The sequence below is a fragment of the Argiope bruennichi genome, chromosome 9, assembly GCF_947563725.1.
Source record: "Argiope bruennichi chromosome 9, qqArgBrue1.1, whole genome shotgun sequence".
Taxonomy (NCBI): domain Eukaryota; kingdom Metazoa; phylum Arthropoda; class Arachnida; order Araneae; family Araneidae; genus Argiope; species Argiope bruennichi.
In genome coordinates, this window is record NC_079159.1 from 79,995,821 (window position 1) to 80,014,480 (window position 18,660).

Below are 18,660 nucleotides of genomic sequence, written 5' to 3' on the forward strand. Positions count from 1 at the left end.
ATTGAACTGAAAAGAACGTAAGTTTTAGTTTCGGAATTGTGTAGATTTCTGCTCAAATTTTAAGAAAATAATATTTAATTTTGAAATGTGAATTTTTAAAATGAACTGATCACTGTAAGTACATTATATTACAAATATCATCTCATATGTTTCGTTTGCTGTAAATTTTTATTTCTGTTTCTTATTCAGTCAGGAATATCTCCTTTCTTGTGACATTTGCAATGTTTATACTTATCTTACATATGCTGCATAATTAATGTTTAGAAATCTTATTTCAAAGCGTTAGATTTGTTATTATGTATCAGTTGCATGGTAAACTATATGTATAGGATTTATAAGTATATATGTAGTCTGATTGCAGATATGTCAAAGATTATAAATATTGTTATATTTTTTTATATATATTACAGTTGTAGGGACATTTTTAATGTTGAAAAAAGTAATTTCATTTAATTTTACTTTGTTCTGTCACTAAATTCAAGATAATGTCTTAGTCTGACATTATATTTAAAAAATATTTTTAGAAATATGTCACTGTTTATTTATTAATTTGTTAATATTTTATATAAGATTATATTCCTATTTAAAACATTTCTTCTTTTAGATTTTTTTTATTGCCTGTGCAAATCAAAAGTCTATAATATAGAATATCCTGTTGAAAGGTATTAATATAACTCATAAAACATTTTTGATTGATAAAAAAAAAGGTTGTTATTAGCATTAAAAGTATTTTGTGAATCATATATTATCATACTCAGTGTCCATTTGAAATCAATTATAATTTTAGAAATTTATTTAATTCTTGTACACTTAATAATTAATAACTTGTAAATTAATAGATTGTTAATTTTTGTCCACTTTAACTTATATTAAATTATAAAAATGAGCATTAACACTGAATGTCTTGGATATGATTAGTAAATATTTCAGCTATTCTCATTTAGAATTTTTTTTTTTTTTAATTCTTTGTACTATTTGAAAGTTATGTTATGATTTTTTTTTCTATGATTACAGTAAAAGTGAATCTAAACTTTAATTGATCATTTCAGTATAGCTTTATTACACTAGTTTTCTATTATGCTAACTTATTGCTGTATAATATAAGAAATATTTAAATGGTGAAATATGCAGATACTTCCTATTCAGTTAATGTAAATATTTGAAAAAAATCTCTTTGAATTCTGTGAGTAGTTTAAATTTTGACTGTCATTTACTGATTAAATTTATTTCAGAATTTAAGAGCAAGATATGATGGGTTGTTTGTGTGCCAAAGCAAAATCAGGTTCTAAAAGAATTAAAGCCACAGATAGCAAAAAAGGTCCAAATGGCTACTCATGGTAAGAGTGCTTATTTGCTTACATATATCTTTGCATAAAATTTATTTTTAACAAATTAATTTTGAGAAACAAACTTCATGTATAAAAATTTTTAAAAGATCTGTGGAAAATTTTTTTGAAGAATAAAATAACTGTCAATGATATGATTGAAAAATTTTTAATTTGTATTTCTACGAGCCTAAATAATAGAAAGAGAAAAAAAAAAAAAAAACTGAGCAATATGTCGAGAAAATACTGTCCTATTTTAATAATTTTTATTTTATAAAGCAAATAAAAAAATTGTATACTCTCTTTCTTTTTATGGATTAATTATTATTTAATTCATATTTGAAACACTACTTTAATAGATATGGTTGTGATAATTATTTAAAAATATCTTTTATTAGATGAATTTTTAAATTAATAAATTAATAGTTTTAAAAATTGAAATGAATGTTTACGGTGTCAAATTATTTTCTTTTATCTGCTGTTAACTATTCATTGTATTTCTGAAAATTAATATTTAATTTGATCAAAAGAATAGTAAGCATTATTACTTATTGATCAACATTCATGATTTTGAAGGGGAAAAAATCACATTCATTTACCTGCATCACTTTCATTTACTAAACTTAGGAGATTGTATAAATGTAATGCAGTAAAAGGAATAACAATTAATATAATAGTGATGACTATTAATTAAAATGCATCCTATTATTATTAAAAAAATAAAGAAGCTTCAAAGAATTGGATTTGCCACTGCCCATATCTTTTAAGTTTTAAGAAACTTTCCAGTAAATGTGTTGAAGCTGTTTCCAGATTGTGTTATGAAACACTTTTATTAAATATATTTGTAGCATTTTACCAAGATATTTTGTGTTTTTTATTCAAATATGGTGTAGTCTGACCTGCTGTCCTTTCTTTCCTAGTAGTTATACAATTAGTGTAATGAAACATACAAACATACTGTTCATTCTCAGATTCTGCTACCCTCCATGCTTTTGTACATGTCAGGAGGAGTTTATTTCATCAAAAAAAGGATGAGAGGAAAGGGAAAGAAGGAGATGTTTACATTTTGCAATGAGGATGAACTGAGATTATTTGCTGAATTATGAGACATAATAATGACTCGTCTTTCTGCTTACCACCCCTTAGAATACTAGTCTTGAGATAATGAAACAAACAGTACTATTGTGGAGTCTATAAAATACATCTTCTTTAAAAAATGATTCCTGTTCCATTAAGAAAAATTTGCCATCTCATTTATATCTATTGAATAAAATTTTCAAGGTATTTATAATAAGTAAATGAATTAATAATAATTTTATATTGTAGTTGCCTTTTCTGTAAACTTCTAAAATTGATATTCGAATCTAATTAAAATAATTAACAGTTCTTGTTTTTTGCTTTCAAATTAAATTGTAAAGATTACCTTTTTCTTTTCAGACTGTCATTCCAAAATATATACCATATTTTTTAATATGAAAAATATTTTAAAGATAACCAAGATAAAGATAATGTCTTAAAGATGACCAAGTAAAATATTTTTTAGAAAATAAATTTTTGATTATAAATTAGAGAAATGGTTTGGTCACTTTAAAAACTCGTTTCTGAAAAACATCCTAAAATAACTGAATATTTGTTTGTTTATCCAATTGAATTTAATAATTAGTTATATTTAAAAATAAAATCTGTATTCTGATCCTGTTAAATTTTTAAAATCTGAGTTGAAGGGGTTTTTTTTTTTCCCAAATCAAATTGATTTGATTTTTAGTATCACTAATGTTTTATGATGGAGCTGAGAATGATAGGCTCCCTCTCACAGGCAATTGATCAATTATGGATATGAATAGCCATTCAACTCACTGCATAACTGAAATAGAAATTATTGAGAGAAAAATTAAATTATTAATTACTGATGCCTTTTAAAATAAATCTTTTTAAATTGCAAGATAAAATTCCTGTAGCTTTGCATTAAAATTGGGTGAATACTGTATAAAGGATAGATATTATTAGTTATGAAATTTTGTTGGATGATTCTATATTGATCTGTAAATCATGTACTATTTGATCCCAGACGCATATCTGGATTTAAAATAAATTTAGTGCAATGCATTTCATATAAACATTATTATCTATACTATTTCATATAGAGAATCTCTACATATGTCTTTGTGAATGTAATAATTTTTTTTCCTCTACAAGTCGTTCAATCTATTGATTTTCTTAATATTGGACAAGTATGTAAGATTTTCATCATTTTTAAATTTGTGGTAATGTAAATCCATTTATTACATAAATTGTAAATAATGCATATGCCTAACATACAAATGGCATTACAGTTTTCTACTTCCATTTCTAAGCTGTTATCTCAGTTATCCTTCTAAAAATTGTTTTGTCTATCAGTAAATGTTCAGCTGATTTGAACATTGTAAATCTCTAGAATGTTGAATTAGTAAATTAGACTCAATATTACATTTTATCTGAAAAGGCCTGTTTTTTACCTCTTCCCTTTTAGTGTTACTCAGATGTACTTTTCCTTCTGTCTTGTGAAAAGTTGAATTAAAGTAGGTCTACTTGAAAGTAACTTTAATTAGAATTTTTAACTTTTTTCAGCTGAGAAATTACTATTTTGTATTTATATGTGAGGTATTACCTTTTCAGCAAAAAATAAATAAATTTAAATCATAATTTTTTTTTTTCTTATTTCTCAATATATTCAATTATGTCGTCATTGCATTTCAATTATATTAGTTATTAATATATTCAATATTTCCCATTAACATTGTAGATGGACAATTAAAAAAATGTATGTATTAATCTTATCCAGATGCAACAGGAGAAAAAAGTTCAAGTGATTCTTAATTTTCTTCAAGGAAACTAACTGTACTGGAATATATTATAGCATGTAATTAGCTGATTCAACAAATTCTTATAGTAAAGCTTATAACAAGAATTTACTTGTATGTTCTCAATTGACAGACAAAATAGAAAACTAGAATTGATTCAGTCTTAACATGATTTGCTTTATATTTACCATCTATATACTGCCATCTTAATTTAAACATTAAGCAGTTGTATATATTAATATATAACAATAATATTATATTTTTATTATAAATATAATTATAATTTAAATATTAAATTCTATAATTCTATTCCCATTGTTTTAGTTCTATTCCCAAAATAATTGATTTTACATTTAATATCGATATGTTAAATGTTTTATGAAATATTTTGATGAGTTTTCGTTAGCAAATAAGATTGCAGTTTAGTTAATTATTTTTATTTGCGGGCATTTAGAAATCAAGTAAAAAAATATGTAATTTAAATTTCTATTAATGCTTTAATATTTTGGTCTTGATTGGAACTGAAATATATATACTGGCTGATTTAGATTATAATTTATTGTTATAAAAGATCTTCTTAAAAAACAGTTCAGAAATCTTACTTGGTTTTTAAGAATGATTATTGATTTTATAATTAAAAGCATTTTTATTTGTTTTACTAGGGAAAATAAAGAAGAAGTAAATCCAAAAGATTTCATCATTGAAAATGCTAAAGATGAAACTATTGTAAGATTGCCTGGGTCTGTCAAAGGACAGCAGTTCATTATTCAAAACTGTGAAGTAAATAATTTTTGACTTTCTTGAGTTAATTTTTTTATTTTTCTTTCTTTATATATTTGATTTTCTAGCTACATTTTTATGAATTATTTATATGCAGTAAAATGCATGTCATTTTTTTTTTTTTAAATTTAGAACTCTATACAGAAATTGTAAATTACTTAAATGATTTTGATATGAAAATTTTCAGCATTTAAACAAAGAATGTATTTTAAACTTGTATTTTAAATTAATTATAATATCACTAATATTGCCTGGGGTCTATAGTTTTGTTTATAGTTATTCCTTGAATAGTTAGTATTATTTTTTAAAAGAAAATGTCAGTTACTTTTCAACTGATAGTCATATTTTTAAGTTTTCTTTTCTATAAAATTATAGATATTTCTTGAAAAATACTTCAGGAAAAAACATAATGCATGAATGTTAAAATTTCTGGTTGCAGTTCATTGAGAATCACTAGCAGTAATAAATATTAGCCTTTAGCCTATATTTTTAAGAATACCACACTTTTTTTTTATGTGAATTTTGTTGAAACTTCTGCTATTATATAAATATATTTTCTAAGATATTTTTGAATGTCCATCATAAATAATTCTTATTTTTCAATTTTGAGTAAGTTCTTGATTATATTATATAGTAATATTTAAAATAATTATTGAATTTTTTTCACTTTCAGAATAGTAACATTTATATCTATGACCACATAAATACCATCACCGTGGATGATTGTAATGGATGTACTGTTTTTATTGGTCCAACAAAAGGAAGGTAAGTGAATTTTTTGAAGAATGTCAGTTCTCATCATGTTGCTTTGCTTTGTAACTTTTTAAAATCTTTTCACTTAAATTCTACACCTAATAAATTATCACATGCATAATAAAGAAGATTTATGAAAAATGATTTGAGATCTATATATTTCTGCTAGTTAATATATCTGTTATATACTTTTTATCTATACATGAATTTTTTCTCTTTTTTCATATTATTCTTTTTTTCTCCAAAATATTACATATTTCTTGTAAATATAATTTATATTATAAGAGTATCAATAATAATAATTTTTCCAACAATTGTAATGTTTTAATAAACATTACAATTGCTATTAATTGCTATTATTATGAACAATATGCATCTCATTCCCTTGTCATGTATATTATTCTTTGGAAAGCTTACAGTAAATTAAATATGTACAAGTTATTTTTTTTTAATGTTTTTCTTTTTAACTTTTTAATTTTTCTTTTTAAGTGTTTTCTTACGAGATTGTGCAGAATGTCGATTTCTGATTGTCTGTCAACAATTTCGTGCAAGAGATTGCAAAATGGTTGATATTTTCCTGTGCTGTGCAACACAGCCCATCATTGAATCATGTAATGATATAAGATTTGGTTGTTTCTGTTACAACTATGGGCCTTTGGAAGGTAAGTATAATTATTGAGCCTATATATATTTTTTAATTTCTAAATTTAAAAAAGCCACAGCTGTTTATTATTATAAATTTTGATTTGTGTACTTGATGTTGAAGGAAAAATTTCCTAGTTTAATTAAGTTTAGTGTTGTGTGTGTGTGTTTGTTTGTTTGTTATAAAATTTTCAATATTTTGAAAATGAATTCTATTTAACCATTTAAATTTAGGATTGCAACATGCAGGCGTTTTGTTTTCCCATTCCTCATGGTGTCTTATTGTGTTAATTGCCTGCGATATGCTGCATCATGTGAAAATCACTTCCCCCCAAAATGTCAACTCTTTTGTTTGAAATGCATTAACAATTATTGGACAGAACATTTTATCATTATCTTTTTTTTCACTTTGGCATTGATGCTATGAGTATATTTTTCAGTTTCCAGATTGTAGTTCAACAAGGTATTTTAATAATCATTGTTAAAATAAAAATATTGATGAATTACTGAGAAGAAAATAAAAAAAAAAAATGATGCGAAAAAATTTTCTTCATAATTTCTAGAAAAATATATATGTAAGGTTTTTGGAATCCTGTCGGCTAAATAATATGTGTCATTATTTTGGTTTAAGCAGAAGGCAAGTTGCAGGCAGTGAAGAGACTTTGTAGTTTTAATTTCGTTTTATTTTATTCCGAGTGGCAAACATGACTTTTTACAAGAACGCACAGCGTGACACAGAAGTAAGAAAGAAGGCAAAAAAGGGCGAAACAAATGATCACTAGTCTTATATAACATTGGATTTCTGACCATGCGCCAATGCAATACATGTGTTGACCTTGAGAAGAGAAATGGAAGTATCACTTTCATTTGATACATACTTCTGATGGGGCATTAGCTTTACAGAGGAATTAATTAAACTGAAAGTGGAATTGGATCACGAAATAAAAGAATATTTTTAGAATGAAGTTACTATTGTCTAAATTAAGATAAAATCTTGGAAATTAATTTGGATTAAATTAAGAGTTTAGAATATCATTATATATATATATATATATATATATATATATATATATATATATATACACACACACATAAAATTTAGCATTATAAGTTTTTCAAAATATAACCCAAAAACAATATTTTTGACAATTTACATTTCTTGCAGTATTTGATCAATTTAGTGAACTTATTTTAAAATGAAGTATTGTCAAAACTGATATTGATACTGACTAAAATAATAATTTTAATTCATTCTTTTGGTTTGTGAACAAATTTTTTTATCTTTTTTAAAAATTATCTTTATATAAATTTCTTGATTTTTTTTTAATGAAAGCAGTGTGATATTTAACTTGAAAGACATTTTCTTAAAATGTATAAATTATAGAGACAGATTTTTACAAATTAGAATTATTCAGGTGAAACATTTTTTTTAAATATAAAATTGATAGCTTAATTGAAAATTTTGGATTTTATTCTGTAAGAGAAAAAAAATCTTGAAACTTATATTAAACAATTTTATTAATACTATAAGTATTTTATTCATTATTATAGAATGTGTAATTTTAAAAAAATTACAAAATCTTATCTCATTTTATTTTTTAAATTTTGCACTTCATGCTTCACTAATTAGTATTTGATAATTTTTAACTGCAATATATTTATTATATTTTTAGAAACATTTTAATGATATTTTTTTGTGAATTTGTTTAATTTTTATCAAAAAAGTATGTAGAAATTTCACTTTAAAATATCAAATGAAATCAAGCAAAATTCACTTCAATAGTGTTTTGTGTATAGTATATAAATTTTTATTTCATATCTGTGAAATCTTGCTCTTTGCTTTATTGCATATATTTCAGATCAGTTCAAAAATGCCTGTCTTAGTATATTTAATAACAACTGGAGCAACATTCATGATTTTACTCCAGCAGAGGGTGAAAGAAACTGGAGTCTCTTGCCTAAGGTATAGTATTTTTTTTTTAAACATTGCACTTGTTCTGTATTTTAATATTATATTTTGTTACTTGAATATTATAAATTTCTTTAAAAATATATATATAATGAAATAAATAATTTCAAAATATTTTTAGATTTTAATTTTTATTTGCCAGCTTTTAAAGTGAAAATTGCTTTAAAAATTCAATATTCACATTTTCTTTAATGTTATTGTCAGCAACTTTTATTTGCATATTTTATTTCTCTTTTTTACTTCTTACAACTTTTTTACGTGCTGTTCTATTTATCAATATTTTCATTTTAAAATATTAATAAAATTGAACTATTTAATATAAATTTCTTTTTTTTTTTAATTTTATTATGATAGATATATTAACAATAATAAAAATCATGATGAAATTTATAAACATAGATGTAAATTTTAAGAAGTTTAAGGAATTTCACTTAAAACTTAATAGATTTATTTTACTCTATTAATTTCTTGTGAATACTAGAAAATTATTCACCAGTTTTGGAATTATTTTGTGTGTAAAATAAATTATTTTGTTGAAATTTTTATTTGTGACTTATTATATTATTTATAAATTCTGTCAGGAATCCTTAAGTTCTCAATAAGTTTAAAAATTCATTCAGAAGTACATTAAAGAAATGTAATTATGTCATAAATGTCAAGAAACTACATTCAGTATTTGTAAAGAGCAAATTCCTCATTGCTGTTTGAGAACTAGAGTATCTAAATTTTATATCGAGGTGTTATTTTTGAATCCAATTAAAGTTTTGAAGAAAAGTAAAAGATAGTTTTATGTTTTTATTATAGCTTTATGTTTTTGAAAAAAAAATTAGTTCACACACTGTCAGATTTTTAAAGGATATATTTAAAAAATTATAAATATCTTCCAGCATTTAGGATATCTGTTGCTATTTTGTTCTATATTAGAACATAAAGAGCTATTGAGATATTTCAGCATATCCTTTTTTTATTTTATTTTTGGAAGGTTTTCTTTCTCTTTATTCTTTTGTTTTTTTAAAATAAATTGATTCTTTCATTTTTGTACAGATTTAAATATCAAATATTAATTTTAATTTGCTGCTTGAATCATATGATATGGAGGAATTAAAATTGTATATGAAGGAATTAAAATTTTATTGTAACAATTTTTCTAGCTTTCATTCTTACATTTAAGGAGTTTCATATGATCGGATTTTTTTTTTAATTCTTATGCATCTTTTTTCAATCCTTTTTCTTTTAGGATGCAAGAATTGAGGATTTTTTCCCATTACCATCTCCTGAAAAATTGGGAGATCTTCAAATATTAACTGATCCTCAAAGCAGTCTTGTACCGCAGACTCATGGATGTTTACAAAGGTTTTCTATGCAGGTGGGGTTACCTATGTATACATTCTTACTATCTTAATAATTCACTTAAACATTTAGGCACTTTTATTTAGAATGTTTTGAGTGCCACATTTTATTTTCTAATGTTTTTGTTTGCAGTATTGTCTTGTTGTATTCTTTGCTGATGGTCATGCACAAAACCGTGCTTTAGCACTTATTAAAGAATTGGAACAAACTGATGTAAGTATTTTATCCTTATTTTTCATCTAATATATATATATCATCTTTTTTTCGTGTTAAGTTTCTACTTCATTAAATTAGAATTAGTGGAAGAATGTCTCATAAAGTAAATAATTTGTTCTTTCCCAGTTATTTGAAAGACAAAGTATTAAGAACTTTAAAAAAATCAATCATTTTATTAAAACCATTGCAAACTCACAGGCTGTATCTAGGATCTGTAACAATTAATTTTGTAACTCTTACATATGTAAAGTACGATGCAAAGGTTTCTACTTATACATTAAAAAGATAATCTTATAAAACATTTCAAACCTTATAGTTCAATTTGGAACAACTTCATAAAACCTCAATTTTTGAAAGATGAGGTTTTCTTTGTTTGTTTTTTAATATATAAATAATGTTGGAGCTCAACTCTACATATTTATGTATGTTTTAACTACATGTGCCTTGTTTTTCTCTGTGTCTCTTGCTTTTTTATATAATATGCTCATTAAATTGTTATGTGCTTCATTAAATAATGCACAATTAAATACATAAAATTCTATCTTTTCCTAATTTTATGTTTGTTTTTCATTTTTGTAGAATATTTTACTTAGAACAAAAGAAATTTTATTGGAAGAAGAAGCCTCTGAAAGAATATTTGGAACAAACGCATATAATAAAGTTGTCAAGAGAGGTTGGTGGCATTTATTTTAGCATTAAGTTCTTACCAATATTAAATTTTGATTTTGTAGTATTGGTAATTTTTTTCATAAGTTTTATTTAAAGAGGGAGATTTTGAAAATAGTCTAAAATGATGTAAATTTCAACTTAGATTGTTCAATGGGTATAGATTCCTTTAAAGAGATATATGTACTGCCATTATATTTTCAAAATTGTAATTGTCATTTTAGAATGCAACTAAAAATAGAAAAATTGATGTGGTATACTATTATTCCTTATTCTTTTTTGAATTTTTTTACAAGATTTGAAAAATTTTCTCTTTCAAATAGTATGAAACATACAAGTACTTTTTTTAAAAAAAATGTGCAATTCTATTGTTTTTAAGCTAAATGATTTCTGCTCAGCCTGATAATATTTCTTATATTTTTTTTATCTGAAATGATTGTCAATATTATTTGTATAGCATAAATGATATCAGAATATTTATTTTGTAGTTTTTATTTTTCAGACATCTTTTATTAAAGCTTTTTGTTAAAGCATACAAACTATTATCATCAACATTTCAGCTAAATCAAAATAAATATGGCCAATAAGAATGAACAACTCAGTATATAGTATTTTCTTACCATAAGTGGTGTATACTGTAAACTTGTGGAGAAAAAAAGAAGAGCTGGACATTTTTTGAGTTATTTAGGAAAATAATTTCACTTTGATTCACATGCTGTATTTGTCTCTCTCTCTCTCTCAAAAAAAAAAAAAAGATTGGAAGTACTACACCTGTGCATAGTTGAAATAAAGTATTAAATATTTTATTTTTAGATTTAAAATAATTTATTAGATAGTCATTTAATATTTTTAATAAAAATTATCATTTTTATTTTCAGGGCCTGTTATAGGTTTAGAATACAATGGAAAGGACTGCATAAACATGTGCTTAGAAACTGCAAAAAATATTGCAACATCTACTGGTTGCACTGGATTAGTATATGTGAGTACTTGCCCCAAAACTGCTCGTAAGCAGATTGAAAGCTTCTTCAGCCATGCTGATGTACAGCTGTCTAGTCAATGAATTGTTAATATATGTGTATTTAAAATATAAATATATAGATGATATGTATTAGTTTAGTAATCACCAGTTGTTCATCCTGAAAATAGTGAGTGAAATCATGATGATTTTTTTTTATTATTATTATTATATAACTACTGGAACATGTTTTTGTACTGCATGTTCTCTTTTGTGAAATGAAATATATATATATATATATAACCTATACATATGTATATCATCAAATTCCATCCTTTAGTATTAATAGCTTTATGTGAGACTTTGTCCTTTTGAGTGATTATTAATAATTTTAACATAAAAATGACTAATTCTAATTATTTATATAAAATCCTTTGTAGGATTTGTTGGCTAATGTTGAAACAGTTTTGTTCTTTATACCTAGTCATTACCAAGCTTATATTTTTTGTATGTATGTGTATGTTTCTACAATACTTAGTTTCAAATGCACTTAATATTTTTCAAATTTATTAAATTTGTGCTTTGCTTCAGTTAATGTAAATTTAATTATTGTTAGTTTGCACTAAAATTAAACATTTAAATTCATTTTCTTTTTCTAAAAATACTATAGATTTTGAAAATTTTTGTTGCTTAAATTATTTTATGTTAATAAATCAATATTTTCTCTAAATAGCATGAGTTTATTTTTAGCCTCAGGATCTGAGGGCTTTTTTTTTCTCTTCTTTACTAGATCTTTTATTCTAAACAACATAATCTGTATCTAAATAAATTTAATGATTAAATTATAATTATTTTAACTAAAATTGTTTTTTGTCATCTGTAGTGAATTTTACATATTCACTAAGTTTTTGTTGAGATATAGTTCATTTTTATTTAATTCAAAATCACTTTCAAAAGGATGAAAATCGTACCTTCTAATTTATTTTTGTTGCTAAAACTGCGATGAAATTGAATATGAAATCGCAATTCATTTCAATAGAAACCATGATAAAAAAATTTTGATTTTACTTATCAGTGCATATTCTATGTTTGTTTTTTTTTTAATTTACTGATGTAAATGTATGGAATTTTTATATTATTTCATACATAATAACAATTTTATTATCGATTTTTAATCATATTTTAAGTTTTTTTTTTTTTTTTTTTTTTTAAGAAAAGGAGAAATTTAAACCATTTTTACATTTTGGGGATGATAAAAAAAAAAAATAGATGTTCTAAAAGTTAGAATTGAGAAACTTTATTTTTGTCTTTTTGTGAAGATTAAAAAACTAATTAATTCATAATTAACTCTTTGAGTTAATATTTTAATTAAAAGAAGAATTAGTGCTATGTTAAATATTATCTTGATAATGATATTACATGTTAATTTTTATGTTAGTTTATTCAAAATAATTTTAGTTAATCCACAGTTGGTTACATTATGGTCATCTTTTCATAATTATTGTTTTCTGATAATAATATCTCATTATACTCTGTTATAATTATTCTAATATTTATTTCATTTAAATATATTGATTAGGGTGATCAGTATATATCTAATTTCATTAAAATTTTTAACACTCTAGGATTTGAATATTAATGATAATTCAATTATTTATATGGTTTCCCACATTTTTAGTGAGGTTAATTATTGAAAATTTTTACATTTTGAGATTATCTTATATTTTGCTACGCACAGTTTCTTTTATATTTTTAAAATGTTCCTATATATTGTTAACATGACAATTTTACATATTTGCTTTTAAGATTTATATGTGTTTTATATCTTTTTTGCTTAATCATATTTTTAACAAGCTTGCATGAGAGCATTTGTATTTCTTACTTAAATCTAGATTTATTTGCGATTTTTTAATCATTAATTTTATTAATAATTAATTCTTTTCATTAATATTTCTGAACTAGTCACTAATTATTCATTTTTCAGTTTATGTGTTATCAATATAGTTTTTAGTTTTATTGTAAAGTAAAGTAACATGTTAGTAAAATTAATAAGTTTGCCATAGATCAGTTTTTAATACTGTGTGAAAGTTCATCTTTATAAAGTTAGCAGAAAATAATATATATTTAGAATAAGGAAATTATAATTTACAATAATAATGTTTCATTTTTAATTTCCAATTCATGAGACTTTTTTAATGTATTTCAAGGAATAATATTATTATCAATGCAAAATAAAATTGAATTTACATGCTATTAATTTTGGATAATAATTTTAATTAAATGTTGTGTAATTTTGTTATCAGACAACAGTCTAGTCATTTTGTGATCATTACCCAAAGTCAAAGCTAAGTGCATGCTTAATTTTTTCCCTTATATTTTATGATTTATTTGAAGTTATGTTTTAAAAGGTACTTAAAATTAAAATTTGTAATATAAAATTATTTTTGTATTCATTTGATATATTAATTTATTCAAATCTCATTGTGCATTACTTTATTTTCATTTGGGGGGAGAGGGCACAGATGATATCAGTTTAATTTAGTATTTACAAGTGCAATACTTATGCACACATGAAGCTCTTTGTTTTTATCTAAATTTGTTAAAGGTCTGATTAATATGCCCATATAGAAAAATATATTATAAAAAGTAATAATAAATAATTTCATACTGCTCCTCATATGTGTTTACAACAAATTTTGTACTGATTACACAAATGCAATCAGAGATTTCTATTATTTATGTTAGTTTCAGTATTATTTTCATTCGCAGATAAGGAGTTTATCGATTTTCAAGGGTTCTATTTGGATTTTAAAATTTTGTTTTATATAATTTCACTACAAGCATGAATTCTTATAAAATGTTTATTTGTTGTTTGAATTACATATCTTCACTTTATTTTGTTTTGTTTTTAATATTAAAATTCTGGTGTTATCTATTTCATTCATCATTAGGTGTTTGATTTTTTAAAGCTGATGGTATCTATTTATGATACCATCTATTATGATGGTATGAATTTTAATTATTTATTTTAGATTTTTGTTCTTGTAGAATGCAGTTGTTATAAATTTGTGGGTTTACTAATTATATAGTAATAACAAGTTTTTTATAAAATAGCAGCTCATTTCTGATAATTGCATTGTATTTAATTTTCATTGTAATAAGAACATTTTCTGGAAAGTTCTAGCAGTGTGCACTTTCTAGAAGTTACAGTAGATCACTTTGAATTGTTTAAATTTGTAATGTTAACGATTTTATATTTATTTTATACTAATGTATTTCTTACATTTGCATGATAATATACTGTATTATCTGCAGTGGAATACATTTAATGACAGTTCTCATCAATGTTAATTGCTTGGTAATTAAATAATTTGAAATGTTATCTAAGTTATTGCATTAATATAATTGTAATATTGCCGAATAAATGGATATGTATATATATAATCTAGAATATATATAGTGTATACATATAAAAAAAATTTGAAATTTTGACTGATGCAATGTTTATATATAAATATAGATTCATACACATGAAGTTAAATATAATTTCTTAATGTAGTATAGTTTTTTAATGGATTCCATGAATTTACTAGTGTAATAATTCAAAAACTTAAAACTTGTATTATTTAAGACCAAATTAGAGTTTATTTTGGGGTATACTTGCTTTTATAATAATAATCTGTTACATTTTCATTACACCTTTTGCATTTTGTAGATGTGCAGATGTGAAAACTTTGAGATTATTCATGAATCTAATATCGTACCTTCTGTATTTAAAAAAAAAATCCGTGCATTTTTTATTCACATTTTTTCAATCTCTGGAGCTCATTCTGTGCATCTGTTTTACCAAAAGAAAATTTGATTTTTGTTATAATAATCTTTATAAATTCAACTTTCTCATGAATGAAATTTCTCTGATAATTTTTTTATATTCATAAATATATTACTTATGTGTGTGTTTTTTTTTATCATATAAGTGTTGTATAAATTACTGTGTGCATGAAAGTTAATCGTGAATAGTAATTGAATCTGTGAAATCATGCATAGTTGAACTTGAACCATTTGTTCCATACTGCATAATAACATGCCAAAATAATAATATTAATAAGTCTGTTGCACCTACAATTTTTCATTACTAGAACTGGGACTAAATAAGTGCAACAAATACCCTAGAGCTTTTTATCAGAATGGTGATGAATTGAAATGGCTTAAATTTTATGTAACATCAATGAAGAGCTAATTGCATCACTGCTGGCATTGGCATATTTCCTTGTACTAATTAGTAGTGTGTAATATTATTGAAGATTTATAATGACACCTGGTTCATTAATGTGTCATTTACTATATTTTTGCAAATAAATCTGTTATTATATAGCTATACAAATATATATTGAATCAATTTTTGGCAGTTATTATGCATTGTGCTACACAATATATATTCATCATACTGTATATGAATATCTGTTAAGATTTCAAAGGGCAGTAAAAGTTTTTGTGTAATGTTCTTGTATATCCTAATGTATCATTCAAGTGTTAAGAAAACTTTCATATTAACTGAACAATCCAAGAATAACGATTTGGAAAATTCTTTTAATTAAAAATTTACATTATGATTGGAGTTTAATTTGGAAATTGGTATTCACAATTGACCTTAACCTATTACATTCAGCATTCAATGTGGGTATAAATTGAATCTGTCTTTTGCAAAACTGCAGTTAGCTGTTTTATTCCTATCATGAAAGTCATAAATTGTTAAACATTACTATTGATACTTTATATAACAGTTATTCTTTTCTAAGATCGATACCTAAATACCAGCTCAAACATATGTATGATAACCACTTAAAGCACCACAAGATGTGAATCTCTTGATTTGATATATAGCTTTCAAATGTTTAATTATTGTTGCGTTGGTTAACTACAAGAGAATTATGGCACTAACTTTTGAAATGCCACTAGAGAATATCTTAAATGATCCTCCTATTGAAAATTTAAATGTCTGAATTTTAAGAAATAATATTATTCAGTTTAAATGAAAATGTTTTTTTTAAATAAATTTTTGCCTTTCTTCTCTTTTAAAATAACAATTTTTTAAAAAATATAGAAAATATATTTACTTTCTCTTCAGAAATATTACTGTTAGGAAATATGTTCTTTTCTAGGCCAAATATTCAAAATCGCATTCCGTCCAATCAATTTGTTACATTTGGAAGATAATTAATAAAGAAAAGGGGGAAATATTATGAATTCCCATTTTTGACCACATTGTTATTAATTTTTCCCTGCAGTTTATTGTTACTACCATTACTGAAGATGAATATATACATGTACACACATCAATGTATATTTAAATATAACTTATGTGATATATCATCTTGAGGTGTTTATATTTGATGTGCCTCATTCTGCATCCATGTACTGTCACTCATTGGTTTTCATTACCAGTGTTATTTTTACTGCTTTTATTTACATTTTCTACTGACCGTTATTTTGTATTATTACTGGTGCTTGAGAATTTAAAAAGGATGTACTTACAAGGGAAGAGATATTTCTTCTTCTTATATGCTCATGTGAGACGTTCCATTGTTTTGTTTATCCTTTCCTCCGGAAGTGGGCATTGTTTACATTGATTCTATAAAACTTGTATGTTCATGTTGTGAATCATTGTTGCTCCCTCAGTTGTTTTTATTTCTGTTGATATTTGAATCTGTAGGTCATCACATTGAATAATAAAGCTCTATATATATATATATACATATATTAGATATTTTTGTCCTCATTTTTTTATTAAATAATTACACATAAAAGATAGTAAAGATTACTATTCAGTGCCAATATTTTAAATCTAAGTATCATTACAATGTTCGTCATTTTTTACTAATAAGAATTCTCTTCTCCCTTCTACTCTCTCCGATTCTAAATGTTTAATTTTTTAATTGCCATTTTCCCACCCATTCTCAGATTTCGTAAATATTATAATTTTGTATATTTAATAAGAATTATATTTTTGAAAATCAATTCTTTTATCTTTCAATCAATCTGAACTATAGTGATTTAAATAACGTACACTAGAAATCTAGTGTATCACTGTTGTAAATAAATTTTTAAAAATATTGACTCATCCTGTAATGCTTAATTAGTCGTAGAAAAAGAATTCTTTTTTAATTTTCAGAACAGATCAAAACAATCTTTGATGGTCATTTTAACACCATCCTTTCTACCTAAGCTGTTGGCAGAGACAAATCTAGCTTTTTCGTACTGATATATGAACTTATTTGTCAACTCTATCCAGTTCATTTGGCATTATCAGAATAATTTGCTTCAGGTAAACCATAGGAGAAAGAATGAATATTAAAATGTATCAGATTGCTAACTATGAAATTTGCAATATTGTCATCATAATAAGTTTGATTAATATTGTCAAATGGAATTTAGAATTTTCATGAAATTGTTTAGTATTTTTAAATGTAGAATATACATTATTGTTTACTCAGTGTTGTACAATATTATATAATGTTCACTTTCTTAAAAAAATTATACCAATAAATTTATAGTAAAAATACTAGTATATTGCTAGTATTTGTATTAGTATATTTTCAATAAAAAAATTATACTAGTGATTTTTTGCTACAAAAGTTCAAATAAAATGATTTGCTCGGTTAACTGTCACAAAATTTCACTTAACAATGCTTTTAAAATTTCGAACCCATTTGTAAATTGTATAATATTGTTGATATAACATTATAGTCTATAGCATAGTATTCAATGTTCAAAATATCTTACAATATTGTAGCATCAATGGAGTTAGAGAAATTCTAATTGATTTTGGGATAACCATTTAACCTGTCCATTTTAGCACAAAATATTGCATGGTATCTGCACAATATTCTTCCATATTCTGAACTCCAACAATATCGTAAAAATACTAAAACAATGTTGTTGTATTTTGTACCAATATAGGTTTATTTTTTGAAAACATTGTGCATATTTAAACCATAACTATGTAAGCTTTCATCTGCAAGTAAATTAAGTTGAAGCATGATGGTGGAAACAATAGAGCAGTGTTTTGTAATCAAATTAATATTTTAGAGAAGTTTTCTTTTTAAATACTAAAAAACAATGAACAGCAGTAAAAAATAGAAAATGTGAAAAGATATAATG

General features: G+C 23.9%; 1 protein-coding gene across 2 annotated transcripts; it reads left to right on the forward strand.

The window, feature by feature from the left end:
• Window positions 1-21: 21 nt before the first annotated feature.
• On the forward strand, window positions 22-11,961 carry LOC129984466 (protein XRP2-like). 2 transcript variants are annotated; one of them, XM_056094352.1, is made up of 10 exons: window positions 22-114; window positions 1,233-1,337; window positions 4,828-4,945; window positions 5,619-5,710; window positions 6,188-6,360; window positions 8,200-8,303; window positions 9,547-9,675; window positions 9,792-9,872; window positions 10,455-10,548; window positions 11,420-11,961. In XM_056094352.1, the coding sequence occupies exons 2-10, from the start codon at window positions 1,249-1,251 to the stop codon at window positions 11,602-11,604; spliced, it is 1,065 nt and encodes a 354-aa protein (XP_055950327.1). In that variant the 5' UTR covers window positions 22-114; window positions 1,233-1,248; the 3' UTR covers window positions 11,605-11,961. The 2 variants fall into 2 exon arrangements, with proteins under 2 accessions (XP_055950327.1, XP_055950328.1); XM_056094353.1 differs by lacking the exon at window positions 22-114 and adding an exon at window positions 358-439.
• Window positions 11,962-18,660: the final 6,699 nt, after the last annotated feature.